We start from the raw sequence: 14,578 nt of genomic DNA on the forward strand, positions 1-14,578 counted from the left end.
ACCCTGCCATGGGCACAGGGACACCTCCCACTGTCCCAAATCCCAGTGCCACTCTGCCATGGGCACAGGGACAGCTCCACTGTCCCAAATCCCAGTGTCACCTCCCCTGTCCCAAATCCCAGTGTCACCTCCCCTGTCCCAAATCCCAGTGTCACCTCCCACTGTCCCAAATCCCAGTGTCACCTCCCACTGTCCCAAATCCCAGTGCCACCCTGCCATGGGCACTGCCAGGGATCCAGGGGCAGCCCCAGCTTCCTTCCCAAAAGGAATTCTTCTTCCCCAGGAATTCCTTCCCAAAACCCAATCTACATCCCTCTTCTCTTCATTTAAAACTATTCCCTCCTGTCCCATCACTGATCAACAACTCAGATTATTTCATTTCAGTTTCTCACATTAATTTGCAATACCAAACAACAGAAAGGTCCAAAATTAGCCCAGGATTAGAAATGCTTCCTCCAAACCAAGCTGCTCCTTCCCTCCCCAGCCAAAGCCATGGATGGTTTCTAATCTCCATAGCAGGTAAGCTCATTCCAGAAAATCCAAAACACGAGGTGCAACAGCAAGTTCCATATTTTAGTGTGAATTTCAACCTGACTTCAGCACAGCATCATCTTTTGAGTGAGCTGTCTGTGAGCTGGCCCTGCTCTGCTCTGAGGAGCAGTTTGCTGCTCTGGGGCTGGGTTTCCCTAAATCCTCACTGGGCACTGGTGGCTTTAGTGGCAGGATGCAGGAGCAGGGTGCAGGGTGAGGTGATTACTGTATCTCTGCTGTTCAGTATCTGCAGGGTGTCTGGGTGCCACTGCAGCTCCTTACAGCCAGTAAAGAGATTACAGCTCACACTAACTGGATTTGCACAGCTCACTTTGGATTCCTCCTGCCCAGATTAAGGGAGCCCATTAAAACAATAGTCAGCTGCTCTCCCAGCACAAGGTGTCCCAGGGAAAAAAAAATTAAAAACCAACCCCAAACTCCATGTTTACATTCAGAGCCTGTGTGTGTTTGGACATGAGGGCAAACAAAACCCTCTTCCAGCAGGATCACTCCCTGCCCAAGCAATGATTCCACTAAAAACCCAGGATAATGCAAATTATATAGTTATAAAAGGACAATCGTGGTGGCTGGCAGTTTTAAGGAGCAGATAGTTTGGAAAATTTTAAACAGCTTAAAAAGAATGTGTGTCTTTGAAGATACTGCCTTCAAATGCATTCCAAAACCTATTTCTGGAAATAGGGAGAAATATAATTCCCTCAACACAGTCCATGAATTTAGCAGGGAAGCTCATTTGACAGCCATCACTAACTGACAGTCTGAGCCACAGAATCCGAACACAACACTCAGATCTTTGTACTTAGCACAAAAAGTACTTAATGAATGACAATTAAATGGTTACTCTGAACTAAACCCTATTTATTTCCCAGAGCCAGTGGTTCCCCAGCACCTCCTGCACAGTTTTGCTCCCCAGCTCACACACGTGTCCCATCCACGCTGCCTTTTCCAGCTGTCTGGGAGTGAAAGGAAGAGAAATCATCCCATATGCTGCTGCCTATTAAATAAATGGCCAGCCTTTTGAGTCCTAAAAGGGGATTTTTAGCAAACAAAAAGAAAAACAAGGCCAACACAGCTTAGACAACAATAGCAACAAATCTCGGTCAAAGGCAAGTGACCCTGGAGCTGCTCTGGGCATGTGGAGGGCTCAGCCCTTTTCAGGAAAACCCTTCCTCTGCTTCCCCCCAGCCTTTGGCTGCCTGACTGGGAGGAAATGTCCTTGTCTGGCCTCTCAGCTGCTTCCTGCTGCTGCCAGCAGAGCTGGGGACTCCTCACCGTCACCCCACACATGGCCAGGGGCTCCCCCAGTGCTGGGTGATCTCAGGATCCCTCCAGGTGTTCCCAGGATCCCTCCAGGGGCTCCCCCAGTGCTGGGTGCTCTCAGGATCCCCTCCAGGTTTTCCCAGGATCTCTCCAGGTTTTCCCAGGATCCCTCCAAGTGCTCTCAGGATCCCCCCAGGTGCTCCCCCACTGCTGGGTGCTCTCAGGATCCCTCCAGGATCCCTCCAGGTGCTCCCCCAGTGCTGGGTGCTCCCAGGATCACTCCAGGTGTTCTCAGGATCCCTCCAAGGGCTCCCAGGATCTCCCCAAGTGCTCCCCCCAAGTGCTGGGTGCTCTCAGGATCCCCCCAGGGGCTCTCAGGATCCCCCCAGGTGCTCCCAGGATCCCCCCAGGTGCTCCCCCAGTGCTGGGTGCTCTCAGGATCCCCCCAGGTGCTCCCAGGACCCCTCCAGATGCTCTCAGGACCCCTCCAGGTGCTCTCAGGATCCCTCCAGGTGCTCCCCCAGTGCTAGGTGCTCTCAGGATCCCCCCAGGTGCTCCCAGGATCTCTCCAGGTGCTCCTAGGATCCCCCCAGGTGCTCCCAGGATCCCTCCAGGTGCTCCCAGGATCCCCCCAGGTGCTCTCAGGATCCCTCCAGGTGCTCCCTCAGTTCTGGGTGCTCTCAGGATCCTCCCCTGGGCTCCATCCCAGCCTCAGCTCCTGCTCCAGCAGGGAACATCAGGATCCTGGCAGGGCAAGGGGTTCAGCCTCACTGCTCTGAGGTCACCCAGAGAGCCACCAACACCTCCAGGTGACTGCATCACCTGCTTCAGCCCCCTCCTGCTTGGATTCTGCAGGTAGAAAGGAAGGCAAAATATGTAATAAATAAATTAATTAACCCACAGGAGAGGCATTTGGGTTTTATTGTGGATAAGTGACTCCCTTGCCATGACAACATATCCTAAAGATCCTGGAAAACCAACCTGAGTCCAAGCAAGTGCCTGGCAGTCATTGGAGCATCCCAGGTTGGACAATAAATTGTCATTAAATTTCAGAAGCTGTTCTTCAAGAAGCTACCAAGAGAAATCACTGGAACCAAGAAATCCTCCCAAGCATCTTTAAACTTTACTAAAGCACTTCTCAGCAGCACGACTGGAGCTCTTGTGAAGTCCTCACAAAATAAATCCACTTGGATTAAGGGTTTTCCCCTCTGACAAAAGGTATTTCTCCTACAAGCATTCCAGCTACTTTCCACCACAGGATGGAGTAGTTTGGTTTCAGCACTCAAAATGCAGTTGTTAATTTTAAACAGATTTTAAAGAGGATCTCCAGTTTTTCTAGGAATTTCCATGTTCAAGATGGATTTTTGGCCACAGGCTCCACAATTCCCACCAGCCCATTTTTATTCCAGGAAAGCTCTGCCATCATTTTCCTGCAAGCAGCTCCTCTAAAATGCCAGTAACTCAACAACAAGAATATGATCAAGGTTGAACCATGGCAGGTTCCAGCCCAGTAGCAATCCTTATTTATCATATTTGGGATCAAAACTTCCAAAATGAATGTATTTTCCTTTTGGACTCCTGAGCTACAAGCTAAACACAATGTAGTTTCTGTTTTCCTCATAAGCCTCTCTGAAATCAACTGCAAAAAGAATTCAAATAACCAAAGAGAACTCCTGAATTCAAGACCTGGGCAGTGCAAATTAAACAAATGTTGTAGCACCCTGAACATCCATTTCTATTTGCATGTTTCTGCTCCTTGGGAAATGGATTTTGTCAGGTAAGATGATGAGGAAAAGGTCTTGGAGAGACAAAAATCAGCTTTCCAAACCTTCAGGTCCTGGTGCAACACGTGCCCCAAACGTGCCAGAAGAATCTTCCCTCCAATCAAACATTTCCCCCACTGGTGAGAGGCAATCAGATCTCCCTTTACAAGCCTCATCTTCCCCAATAAATTTTGCATGAAAACGTGTCAGCCCAGCCCAGAGTTTCCTGCTGGCAGGCTGGGAGGGTGATAAATGTTTAATGCAAACAACACACCCAGCTCAGTGTCAGACACAGCTCCCACACGGCCCCTTTGATCCCAGCACAGCTCCCGAGGACTTCTGGGGGTTCTGCACCACACAGCTCCATCACCTACATGCAAATCAGGGCTAATTACCATCAGTGACTTCCCACTGCACTGGGTGGCAAGAAGGAATGGAAAAATAATCATGTGCCAAGCTCCAGGAGAGCCTGACTCAGCAAAGTCCAGCATTCCCAATCTACTCCTGATGTCTTCTGCAAAGAGCAAAAATTTCATCAACAGCCACATCCCATCCATGGGGCTCTGGGCATGGATCCAGCTCCCAGGGATTTGGGGAAATGCCTCTGGAAAAAGGCTCCTGGCCAGGGGGACCTCAGTGGAACTTCAAAGACCTGGAGGGAGGAGTTGAAAGGAAAGTGGAGATTGTGTCTGAACAGCAAACTCCTGAGCTCTGAAATTCTGACAGGAATTCCCTCTACCAGGGAGCAGGAATGGGTGGGATTTGGGGAAGGAATTATTCCCTGGGAGGGTGGGGAGGGGCTGGAATGGAATTCCCAGAGAAGCTGTGGCTGCTCCTGGATCCCTGGAAGTGCCCAAGGCCACCTGGAGCAGCCTGGTCCATGGAAGGTGTCCCTTGGGACTTAAGATGGGATTTAAGATCTTCCCAACCCAAACCATGCCAGCATTCTGGGATCTGTGAAACCATGAATGCAAAAAGTATCAACAACCTTATTAAGGATCAGTAATTAAAGCAGTGGTCAGGTTTCAATGGTTCACCCTTTTCTCTTAACTGAGGAGCTGCTCTTAATTTATTCATTAAAAATTGCCAAAGTCACTTGGAGAAGTAATCCAAAATTCCACACAAGCAATGATGAGACCATAAATGTAGAAGTTATTTAAAACTAACAAGCTTTTAGTAGTTTCCCCTCCATTTTAACAATGAACAGGGAGCCTTATGAAAAACACATCTCACAACAACAGAATTTGCATGTTTTGAAGCTGCTCAAGACTTGAAACATCAAAATTCAACAGCACACCCAACCAGGTCAATGAAGACACGTGTGCAGGTTGTTTTAAAACAAGCCAGTTTCAAAGAGCATAAATAAAAGATGAATGTAATGCTTTGATTAGTAAAAAAAAAAATAGTGGAAAAACATTGTAGTACTGTAAAAGCTCTCACTTTTGCAGACTTGGACAGCTGAATGAAGATGTTGGTGGTGTAAATGTGGGATTTGGGAGAGGAGGGAACTCCTTGGAGCTCCCAGGCCACATTCCCTGCAGCTGCTGCCACAATTCCCCTCCATAATGGCTGCACAAGTGGAACATCCCTTCAAACATTTCAGGATATAAGAGGAGAAGAGTTGAGCTGTTCAGGCATGAACAGTTGGTACTTCTCCAACAGCCCAGAAATTCAGTGCTCAGTGTTAGAGAATCATCACTGAAATGGGGAATGCCAAAGGACACTGCCCAGAATACTACTTTTTAAAAATAAAATATTTTTCTTTTGATATTTCTCTTGAGATGTTTACTGTGACAAGATCTCCCCTGACAGAATTTAAAACTGCCCTAAAAAAACCTCAAGCACAGATGTTTCCCCCTCACATCTACAAACACACCCAAGCCAAGGACAGAAAATCATCATTAGGAGCCACAAACAAATTTGCTGCTTAATTAGTGAAAAAAAAAAAGCATTTTGATTCTTTGCTTTAGAGGAGCAGTAAAGCCCCAAATATACAACATCTCTCAGATAAGCTGCAGTGCTGCCAAGCTGAAATACCTCCTTTTATGCAAAGTTAAACTATAAAGTCAAGCAGCACCTGAGAATTTATGTTCCAGCTTCCCACAATCTGGCTCCAGGCTGATCTTCATTACAGCTCCAAAGCAGCTATTTTGAATAAATACATTCCAAACAGCCATGAATTTCAACTGGGACCCAGACCTGGTCCTTGAGGTGCCTTTGAGGAAGGATCTGCTCCAAATACTGAGGTCACAGGATTGTTTCCACTACAGATTCCCTGATGTTGCAGGCTCTGGAAGGGCTCTGTAGAATAATGAGACTTTCAGTGCTGATCTAGACTCTGGGTCTAGAAATTAATCTGCCTGGAGAACCCAAACTGGATCCAGCTTAACCAGGAATTTTCCTGCTGCTGCAGGGAACATGGGGAAAATTCCAGAAGCCAACAAAAGTTCACATGTGGGTGGAAGATTCTGCTCTAAAAATTCCCCAGGAGACTTTTTCAGTGGGAATCCACCCAAGGGAAGGTCATGAAGTGACACCTCAGTGTTTTCTTCTTTGGAAGGGATCAGACCAACAGGGAAAAGACAAACAGCCCAGGAAAGGCTGCACAAGAGCCTGATGTATAAAGCAGAGGGAATGACAAATTCCATAAAATCTAAAAAATTACAGTACCTTTCCTGAAATCTCTAATCAACAATCCAAGTTATTCCAAGCAGAAACTGGACTGCCAGCAGGTTCTCAAAGGTTCACCCAGAGCAAGGCTTGTGCTCAAACTTCATTTCTGAGCCTCAGCCAAAGCCCAGGAGGAGCTGCTGCCACTGGAGGAGCTGTAGGTGTGTGTGAACACTGAAATCCATCTTCTCCTAGGAAGAAGCCCTCATGCTTTCCAATATTCCTAATTTCTCCCCTAAATCATTGCTATTACAGAGGAAGAAAGTTTATACTGACAAACTGCAGAAAGCTCTTTGACCCACCTGAAACCAAGCGAGGGGAAAGGGTGAAAAATCAAACCATAGTAAGTGCCAAATGTCACCACACTGCAGAACTGCAAAACCCTAAAAATCCCACTCTTCAAACCAAACATTCTGAGTAATTCACACTTCATTTACATAAAACACAACTTAGGGCAAAAAAGGAAAATTATTACAAGAGTGAAAAGACACTGAGTCATTGCTCAGTTCTGTTCCAGCTCCACCATTTGGTGTTTCACTTACCCGACCTTGGTGCCATAAATCTCCTTCTCCTTCCCTTTGCCCTTGTCCTTGGCTTTGTCCTTGTCCCTCCGGCGGCGCTCCCGGGACCCGCTGGGGGTTCTCCTGTGGCCGGACCTCTCGCTGCTGTGGCTGTAGGAGCGCTGCCGGGACCTGCACACACACAGAGCCCCAAATCACAACAGGGAACAGACCCTCAGCCCCAAATCACAACGTGGAACAGACCCTCAGCCCCAAATCACAACGGGGAACAGCCCCAAATCACAACACGGAACAGACCTCAGCCCCAAATCACAACATGGAACAGATCCTCAGCCCCAAATCACCAACCTGGAACAGACCCTAAGCGCCAAATCACAACATGGAACAGACCCTCAGCCCCAAATCACAACGTGGAACAGACCCTCAGCCCCAAATCACAACGGGGAACAGACCCTCAGCCCCAAATCACCAACCTGGAACAGACCCTCAGCCCCAAATCACAACAGGGAACAGACCCTCAACCCCAAATCACAACAGGGAACAGACCCTCAGCCCCAAATCACCAACATGGAATACACCCTCAACCCCAAATCACAATGTGGAACAGACTCTCAGCCCCAAATCACAACGGGGAACAGACCCTCAGCGCCATGAGTCGCACCCATGGCACACCCAGCCTGCTCTAAACACAGCCAGGGAAGTGACTCTGACACCTGGAGAGGCTCCCTGGAACAGAGGCTGGGCACAGTTAAAGGAATAAAATTTATTACATTTTATTAAAAGGTCTTAGAGTTTAATTTATTAAAAAGCCTTCAAAGGATTCACCTTGAGTAGCGCAAGGCCCAAAATGGCACCGCCCCCCAAGATGGCGGCCCCCTCAAGATGGCGCCCCCCAAGATGGGCCTCAGGCCACACGTTTTCACATTTTTTATCAGTTCCGTTCCATTCCCACCTTGGGTTCATTGTCCAGTCCCAGCTCCAGGCTCTGCAGTCCCACCCTCCCAGATTCTCTCCTCCATTCCCTGTTTGCACTTTTAGGGGCTGGAGCTGCAGCCCAGCAAAGGATTGGTTTGTGTGCCTGAGCTGGGAGAGAGCCTGGAACACTTTTATGCAGCTCAGAGTCACACACCAGTGCAGGACACAGTCTGGAAATATGAAAACTAAAACTGAAGGATCACCTCCCCAGGCACACCACTGCAGGACTTTATCACCTTTTCTGCAAAGAACTTTTTCCTAATTCTCAACCTGTATTTCCCTTGGTCCTCTGATTCTGTCAGTGCTGCCTGGAGAACGAGACAAATCCCACTATTTGCTCCCCCTCAACTCACTTTTGTTTCTATTTTTCAGGACTTGAGACAGTGAGGTGTCCTTCAGTTCCAGGTCTGGAGAGGAATTGTTTTGTCTCAATAAAACAGGAGCTGACAGGCTATGGAGTTTTAGAGTTATACACTAAAGCAGTACAGGATCTGAAAAATCTAAAAGCTAAATTCTAAGGCATCAGGTGGACTGATAGGGAAAAAATGACCCCAAAGCAGCTGGGGAAGATTCTGATTAAAATAGGTTCCATCTTTTCCAGGATCTGTTGGGTTATCTAAATAAGCACCAAAATTCTAGTGAGAAGCAGCCGGGTAGTGAAGGAAGGAACTCCTGCACTGGAGAAAGAAGGGGCTGCTTCTAGGCAGACAAAAAGGATCCCCAAAGTGTAAAACACCAAATTAGTCCAACAAAAGACCACCTGCAATTCCTCTACAGAAACACCCAGGTAACTTTTTCCTCAAAAAATCACAGTGGGTAAAGTCAGACTTCAGACATCAGTAGGTCTGGTTTGCCACCAAGGGTTTCATCTCCAGGTTTTAGAAACTTTTGGCTACTCAGCCCTGAATAAAAACTCTTTTTTTAGATGCTGTAAAGGTCCAGAGTGAAAATATCAGAGATTTTACTGCCCTGTTTTCACAGTTACAAAATTTCATCATTGGAACAACCCATTGGTCATTTGTCACCAGCACTGCACCTCAGCCTTGTAATAATTATATTCTATTATTCAATTTTAATACATTTAGCAATGTAACCCATTTCATAATTTAATACCACCAAACTGACAATTTAGCAAAAGAAGAGAAAAAGAAAACATTGTTCCTGCTCTGAAAAGAGATGCAAAATAACTTAAAAACACACAAAGTAGGATTAATTCATTAACAAAATGGGAAAAAATATCAAGAAGAATTAGGACTGGTTCTTTGTGTGTCCAAAATGCTTTCACTATTCCTGAATTTTTCTGAATTTTATTTAATGATTTATCATGGATCAATGCTACCTGAGCAGACAAGGGGTATTTAGGAAAAGTCAGGTCAAGTTTTCCTTGGGTTCTCTCACCTGGGAATGTGTCCCTTCCCAGGGCAGAGGATGGAATGAGATGGGCTTTAAGGTCCCTCCAAAACCATCCCACGATTCCCACAAAAGTCCTGATGGCACCTCATGGAAAAGTTTCATTAAGTGCTGAGGGAAATGGGGAAATTTTTAAAACAGTATAAAAAGTTTCTTTAGCACCTCTTGGAAACTCCCAAGGCCTTTAAAAGGAAAAAAAAAAAATCCCTCCTTTTATGAAACAACAACTGCTTAATAAAACTCAACAATAGACTGAGCAAAAGAAAATCCTCCATCCAGATGAGGCCATAAATTACATTTCTGGAATTTGTCCAGCACATGGGAGTTCAGGTCCCCACTGCTGCCAGGAGCAGCTCCAGGGGTCAGGGCTGGGTTCCTGTTTCAGCAGCTGGTACCTTCCAGCAGCAGCTCTCCATCCTGCTCCCTCTAGGAACACTAATTAATAGATCAAATTACCACTGCAGGGCTGTGTTATTAACTGGAGAACATTTGCTGGCTCAAAATGGATTTTTAGTGTGTCATCACAAATGTAAAAGTGTCCATCCATCCATCCTTACTCCTCGAGCAGAGGAAGTTTGGACTGGAAGGAGCATTCTGGATATGAAATCTAATTTTTGGTTGGCACACAGACACTGGTTTTACAAACATCATGATGAGGCAGCACAGATTCACAGAGCACTGCCCTCAGTCCATCATGCCCAGGTAACCCTGATTTCTCAGAACCCTGCAGGTAAGTCCAAAACAGAAAAAAACAAAGCAAAACAAACAACAAAAGCCCTGTAGCAACACAAATCACCTTTAATTGATCCTCACTTAAGGGCACAGTCCTCCCACCAGGAGTAACTGAGGAATCTCAAATATTGATTGCTAAAGAACTTCAGCTCCTCAGCTCAAAGCTGGAGTTCACTTCTACCTTTTGCAGGTGCACATAAACTCAACTCAGGGAGGCTGGATGCTCAATTCCTGGATTTCTGCTCATTCCCATGTCTGTGCAGAACTGGTGGCAGGTGACATTTATATAAAGAAAACAGCTTTTAAAAATTAAAAAGAGTTTTTGCACCAACATTGCCTATTCCCTGCCATGGCACCCTGGGCCAGGGTCCCCTCACAGGGATGGATTTCCTAACAAAACCCCACCCAAATCTCCCCTCCAGCAGCTTCAGGCCATTCCCAGCTGTCTCCTCACTCCCTGGCCTTGGGAAGAGCCTCTCTCTACAGTTCCTTAATTCCTGTCAAAGTATTTTGCAAGATCTACAGGAAATCAAGATAAAACTTCCTGAAATGGAGCTCCCAAAAGTCATCTGTGTCCCCAACTCATCACCAAACCACAACAAAAGCCCCCAGATCTGGCAGAGGAGACAGATTTTCTATTTTATCTGCTGTTGAAAAATAACAAGAATCACAATTAGTCCTATTAAAGCAAGACCCCAAATGTTCAAATTATGGAACTACCAGAGGGAAAAAAAATTTAAAATGAAGCTGGAGAGGAGATTTCCATCATGGATCCCCTTCCCCCCCAAACAACACCCAAAACACCCACCCACCATGCCAAAGGTTAAGTCATTTAGTCAAGTTCAAAGATCTTCAAAGAGTTCTTAGATCCAGATAAGCCCATATGTTCCCAAAATTCTGTGAAAAGCCATTACTTTCCAATCTGCTTTTCATGTCTAAGTTGCAGAACACACAGATGCTTGGCATCACTCAGGATCCCTAAATTCTCACACCAGATAATCAAGGCTCACCAATAAGTTGCCCATCTCAAACCCTAAGAAATGGCTTTATTCCATCAACACCCGGGCCGCTTGTAAAAATTGAAAGTCTCCATAAAAGCCCATTCAGTTACTGCACAATAAGTGTTAATTTGCTAATTTCTTCACAGGTAATCAATTAAAATGTAAAATATTGGATAAAATTAGTTGCACTAAATTTAACAGCTGCTCCATAAGCATAATTAGTTTCACAAGGGCCATATGTATTCTGAGCAGAGACCGAGTTGAAACAAATAAGCGGATTTTAAAACAAGTTTGAGGAAATCTGCATTTAATTAGCAGGTGGGCACTACAACTGCATAATGTTTTTATACATTTATATTTATGAAGTGACAGAAGATCTAAAGGCTTTTTAAAATGGCGTTTATTGTTTGAATGGGAACTGTTTTGCTGCATGCTAAAGTGATTTAAATCCTTATAGCCCCGCTTTGAAAAAATCATAAATGGTGAAAGAAAACATGTGGAAAACTGTAAAACTAGAAAGAATTTGCGACAAAAAGCAGAGCCACATACCATAACCAAAAGGAAACTACACTTAATTAAATGTACACTACATCTGGAATATCAGCCTAATAAAACGTGCAACTATTAATTCTCATTGTTCTGAAGGAAATGAGGTCAGTGGCGTTTAGTATTTCCCCAATTATATTGCACTAAAGCACTGAACTCTATCTTAGAGGTCCAACCTAATCTCTTCAAAAGGTTACAACTGCAAAAGAGAGACTTTTTCAAATGGCAAGAGGAATTAGAGCCCAAAACCAAGACAGGGGTTGTTTTCTTCCCTTTGAGCTCCTCCAGGGAAGGGCGATTTTGGCAAAAATCATCTTGTTTTCTTGGCAAAAATAATCTTGTTTTCTTGGCAAGCAGCACCCCCCACTCCAAGGAACAGTGCTGAGATGTCAACTTCTCCCCTGGAATTCCTCTAAGCATCTCTCACCTGACACAAGCCTCATTAGATTATTTTCAGCTCAATGGCCACAAACAAAAGCCAACAAATTGAGGGTTCTTTAATTCCTCAGCCATAAATCCAAGGGCTGGCCCAGAACAATGGAACAACTGCACTGCATCAGGGCTGGATACTCACCCTGGCAATAAAGCCAGAGTGCAAACACACAAGTAATTGCAGCAAAATGCCATGTTCTCCTTCAAAACATATTAAGAGAAAGTTCCTTGTTTAGCTCAGCTTCACCACCAGGAAAAAAAATCATGGTAGGAGTTATTGGAAAGGTAAAATAATTTCAGGTATCAATTGCAGGCATTCAGACTGCAGAAATTATTAAATATGTGTGTATAGAAAGCAAATTGAGCTGCCCCTATAAAACATTCCAGGTCATTACTAGTTTGCAATTTTAAAAAGCATGTCTTTGAGGAAGTTAAATACAGAAAATATGTATGATAATACTACTTTTTTAATTTACTGTTCAATATAAGGTGAGTGATGACAAAACTATGCAGCAGCAGAGTCAGAGTTTAAACCTGAAATGAGACAGATGCTAAGAGGAAAAAGTTCTTTCAAACCAGCACTTTGGACAGCTGGTAAGTGACAAAACATATTTCAGAATAAGAGAATATTTAAGATTTTAAAAGTTATCATCCACAGTGCCAGAGAAAAACAGGATGAAATAAAAACAAGACCTGGGAAAACCATGAGATGTTTTGGAGATGATGTAAAATGTCTTTGCTCCAGGACTGCACCATTTAAATTTCCATTCAGCCCATTTTGTCCTGGGTGCCTTTTCCTAAGCAGTGACAGTTGTGGGATTTGTCTGGGAAATGAGGGAATTTCCTGGCTGGCATCTCTGTGTGGCAAATGAAAACTCTTCTGCTCCTGCCTCACCTCGAGCTTCCAACTTTTTGTACAGCCAGAAGCCAAAGTTGGGTGTTCTCAGCTCAACTGAGCCTTTTGTGGTTCTGTTTTCAGATTATTGGAATAATATTTACTTCCCTTATCAACCTTAATTTTGGTTTATATGGAAGTTTCTATCCAAGGTACCCAGCTGGGTATTGCCACATTTTTTAGGGGTGTGAGAGGTTTTTGCTCTTGAACTCCTTTGAGTGAGAAAGGACAAGGAATGAGAGGGACTTTGGGCTGATTATTTAATAGGAAAATGCACCAATTTCTATACTAACTTCTGGTTTTTTATTATTTTATTCCCTAAAGATTATTAGAATTAGATCCCAGATTTTTCTGTTCAGTCATGACATGGCTACAGGAATACAGGGTTAGGAAAAAGTCTTGATTTGGGATAAATCTGAGAAGTTCTGGGATTTGGCTGGGACAGGAAGGAATTTCCTTGCTTGCCTCGTGTGGCAAATGCAGAGCTGAGAAATAGATTCACCAAACACCAGCACCAACTCAGCCCAGCAATTCTCCACTTCTAAATTCTGGTAATTCCATTATCTGAGGAGGTAAAATTCCCATAAGTGTAATTTTGAAAAGATGTAGTTACTGGAGAGGTAGCATGGAAAGCAGGGGAATGCAGCTGGAGAGAAGAACCAGGAGGAGACATTGCTGGAATTCTGACCTGAGCTCTCCAGCTCCTGGAGATCCTCCTGTCCCACTTCTGAGGGGATGAAGGAATCTCTGCCACAATCCTGGATTATCCTACAAGGAGTCCTTGGGATCCACATCCATCCCAGCGTGCCCAGGTCAGCACTGAGGCGCTGGAAGAGCCACAGGAGATCAGCTGGGAAAAGGAGAAGTGACCCCAAAACCAGGGAATTCCTGCAAGTGAGCCTTGGGGCCAGCAGGGCTGGGCTCAGGATCTGCAAAGGGAACCCAGCACAATGCCCTGGGAATGCAGGCACAATTCCCTGATTTTCCTTGGAATCCAGGCACAATTCCCTGGGAATCCAGGCACAATTCCCTGCTGCCCAGGCACAATTCCCTGATTTCCCTTGCAACCCAGGCACAATTCCCTTGCAATCCAGGCACAATTCCCTGCTGCCCATCCAATCCAGGCACAATTCCCAGGGAATCCAGGCACAATTCCCAGGGAATCCAGGCACAATTCCCTGCTGCCCACCCAATCCAGGTACAGTTCCCTGCTGCCTATCCAATCCAGGCACAATTCCCTGCAATCCAGGCACAATTCCCTGCTTTCCATCCAATCCAGGCACAATTCCCTGATTTTCCCTGCAATCCAGACACAATTCCCTGCTGCCCACCCAATCCAGGCACAATTCCCTGATTTCCACCCAATCCAGGCACAATTCCCTGCTGCCCACCCAATCCAGGCACAATTCCCTGATTTCCACCCAATCCAGGCACAATTCCCTGCTGCCCATCCAATCCAGGCACAATTCCCTGCAATCCAGGCACAATTCCCTGCTTTCCATCCAATCCAGGCACAATTCCCTGATTTCCACCCAATCCAGGCACAATTCCCTGCTTTCCATCCAATCCAGGCACAATTCCCTGCCTGAGCAATGGGACAGAATCCCCCCCAGGCCCTGCCAGCTGCAGGAGCACCTCAGTGAACACCCCATACCAAACTAAAACCAAAACTAGACTTCCCTGAGAGACAAATCCTGGATGAACCTGCTGCTATCCCAGCAGGGGATAAACCATTTATTTCCCTTGTCAATCTGCGTAAAGACTCCTTCCTAAAATTCCACCTCAAATGAAGATCATCAGAGAAGAACCCACCTGGTTTTACCT

The 14,578-nt window shown here is 45.5% G+C and overlaps 1 protein-coding gene across 1 annotated transcript in view; it reads right to left on the bottom strand.

Moving 5' to 3' along the window:
* The window catches only part of RSRC1 (arginine and serine rich coiled-coil 1), a 106,639-nt gene that overhangs the window by 73,690 nt on the left and 18,371 nt on the right, over positions 1–14,578 (bottom strand). Inside the window, exon 5 of the mRNA XM_033069063.1 lies at positions 6,785–6,934. Within this exon, the coding sequence (XP_032924954.1) occupies positions 6,785–6,934 (150 nt within the window). The remainder of the gene's footprint in view (positions 1–6,784; positions 6,935–14,578) is intronic.

The sequence above is a fragment of the Catharus ustulatus genome, chromosome 10 (assembly GCF_009819885.2).
Source record: "Catharus ustulatus isolate bCatUst1 chromosome 10, bCatUst1.pri.v2, whole genome shotgun sequence".
Taxonomy (NCBI): Eukaryota; Metazoa; Chordata; class Aves; order Passeriformes; family Turdidae; genus Catharus; species Catharus ustulatus.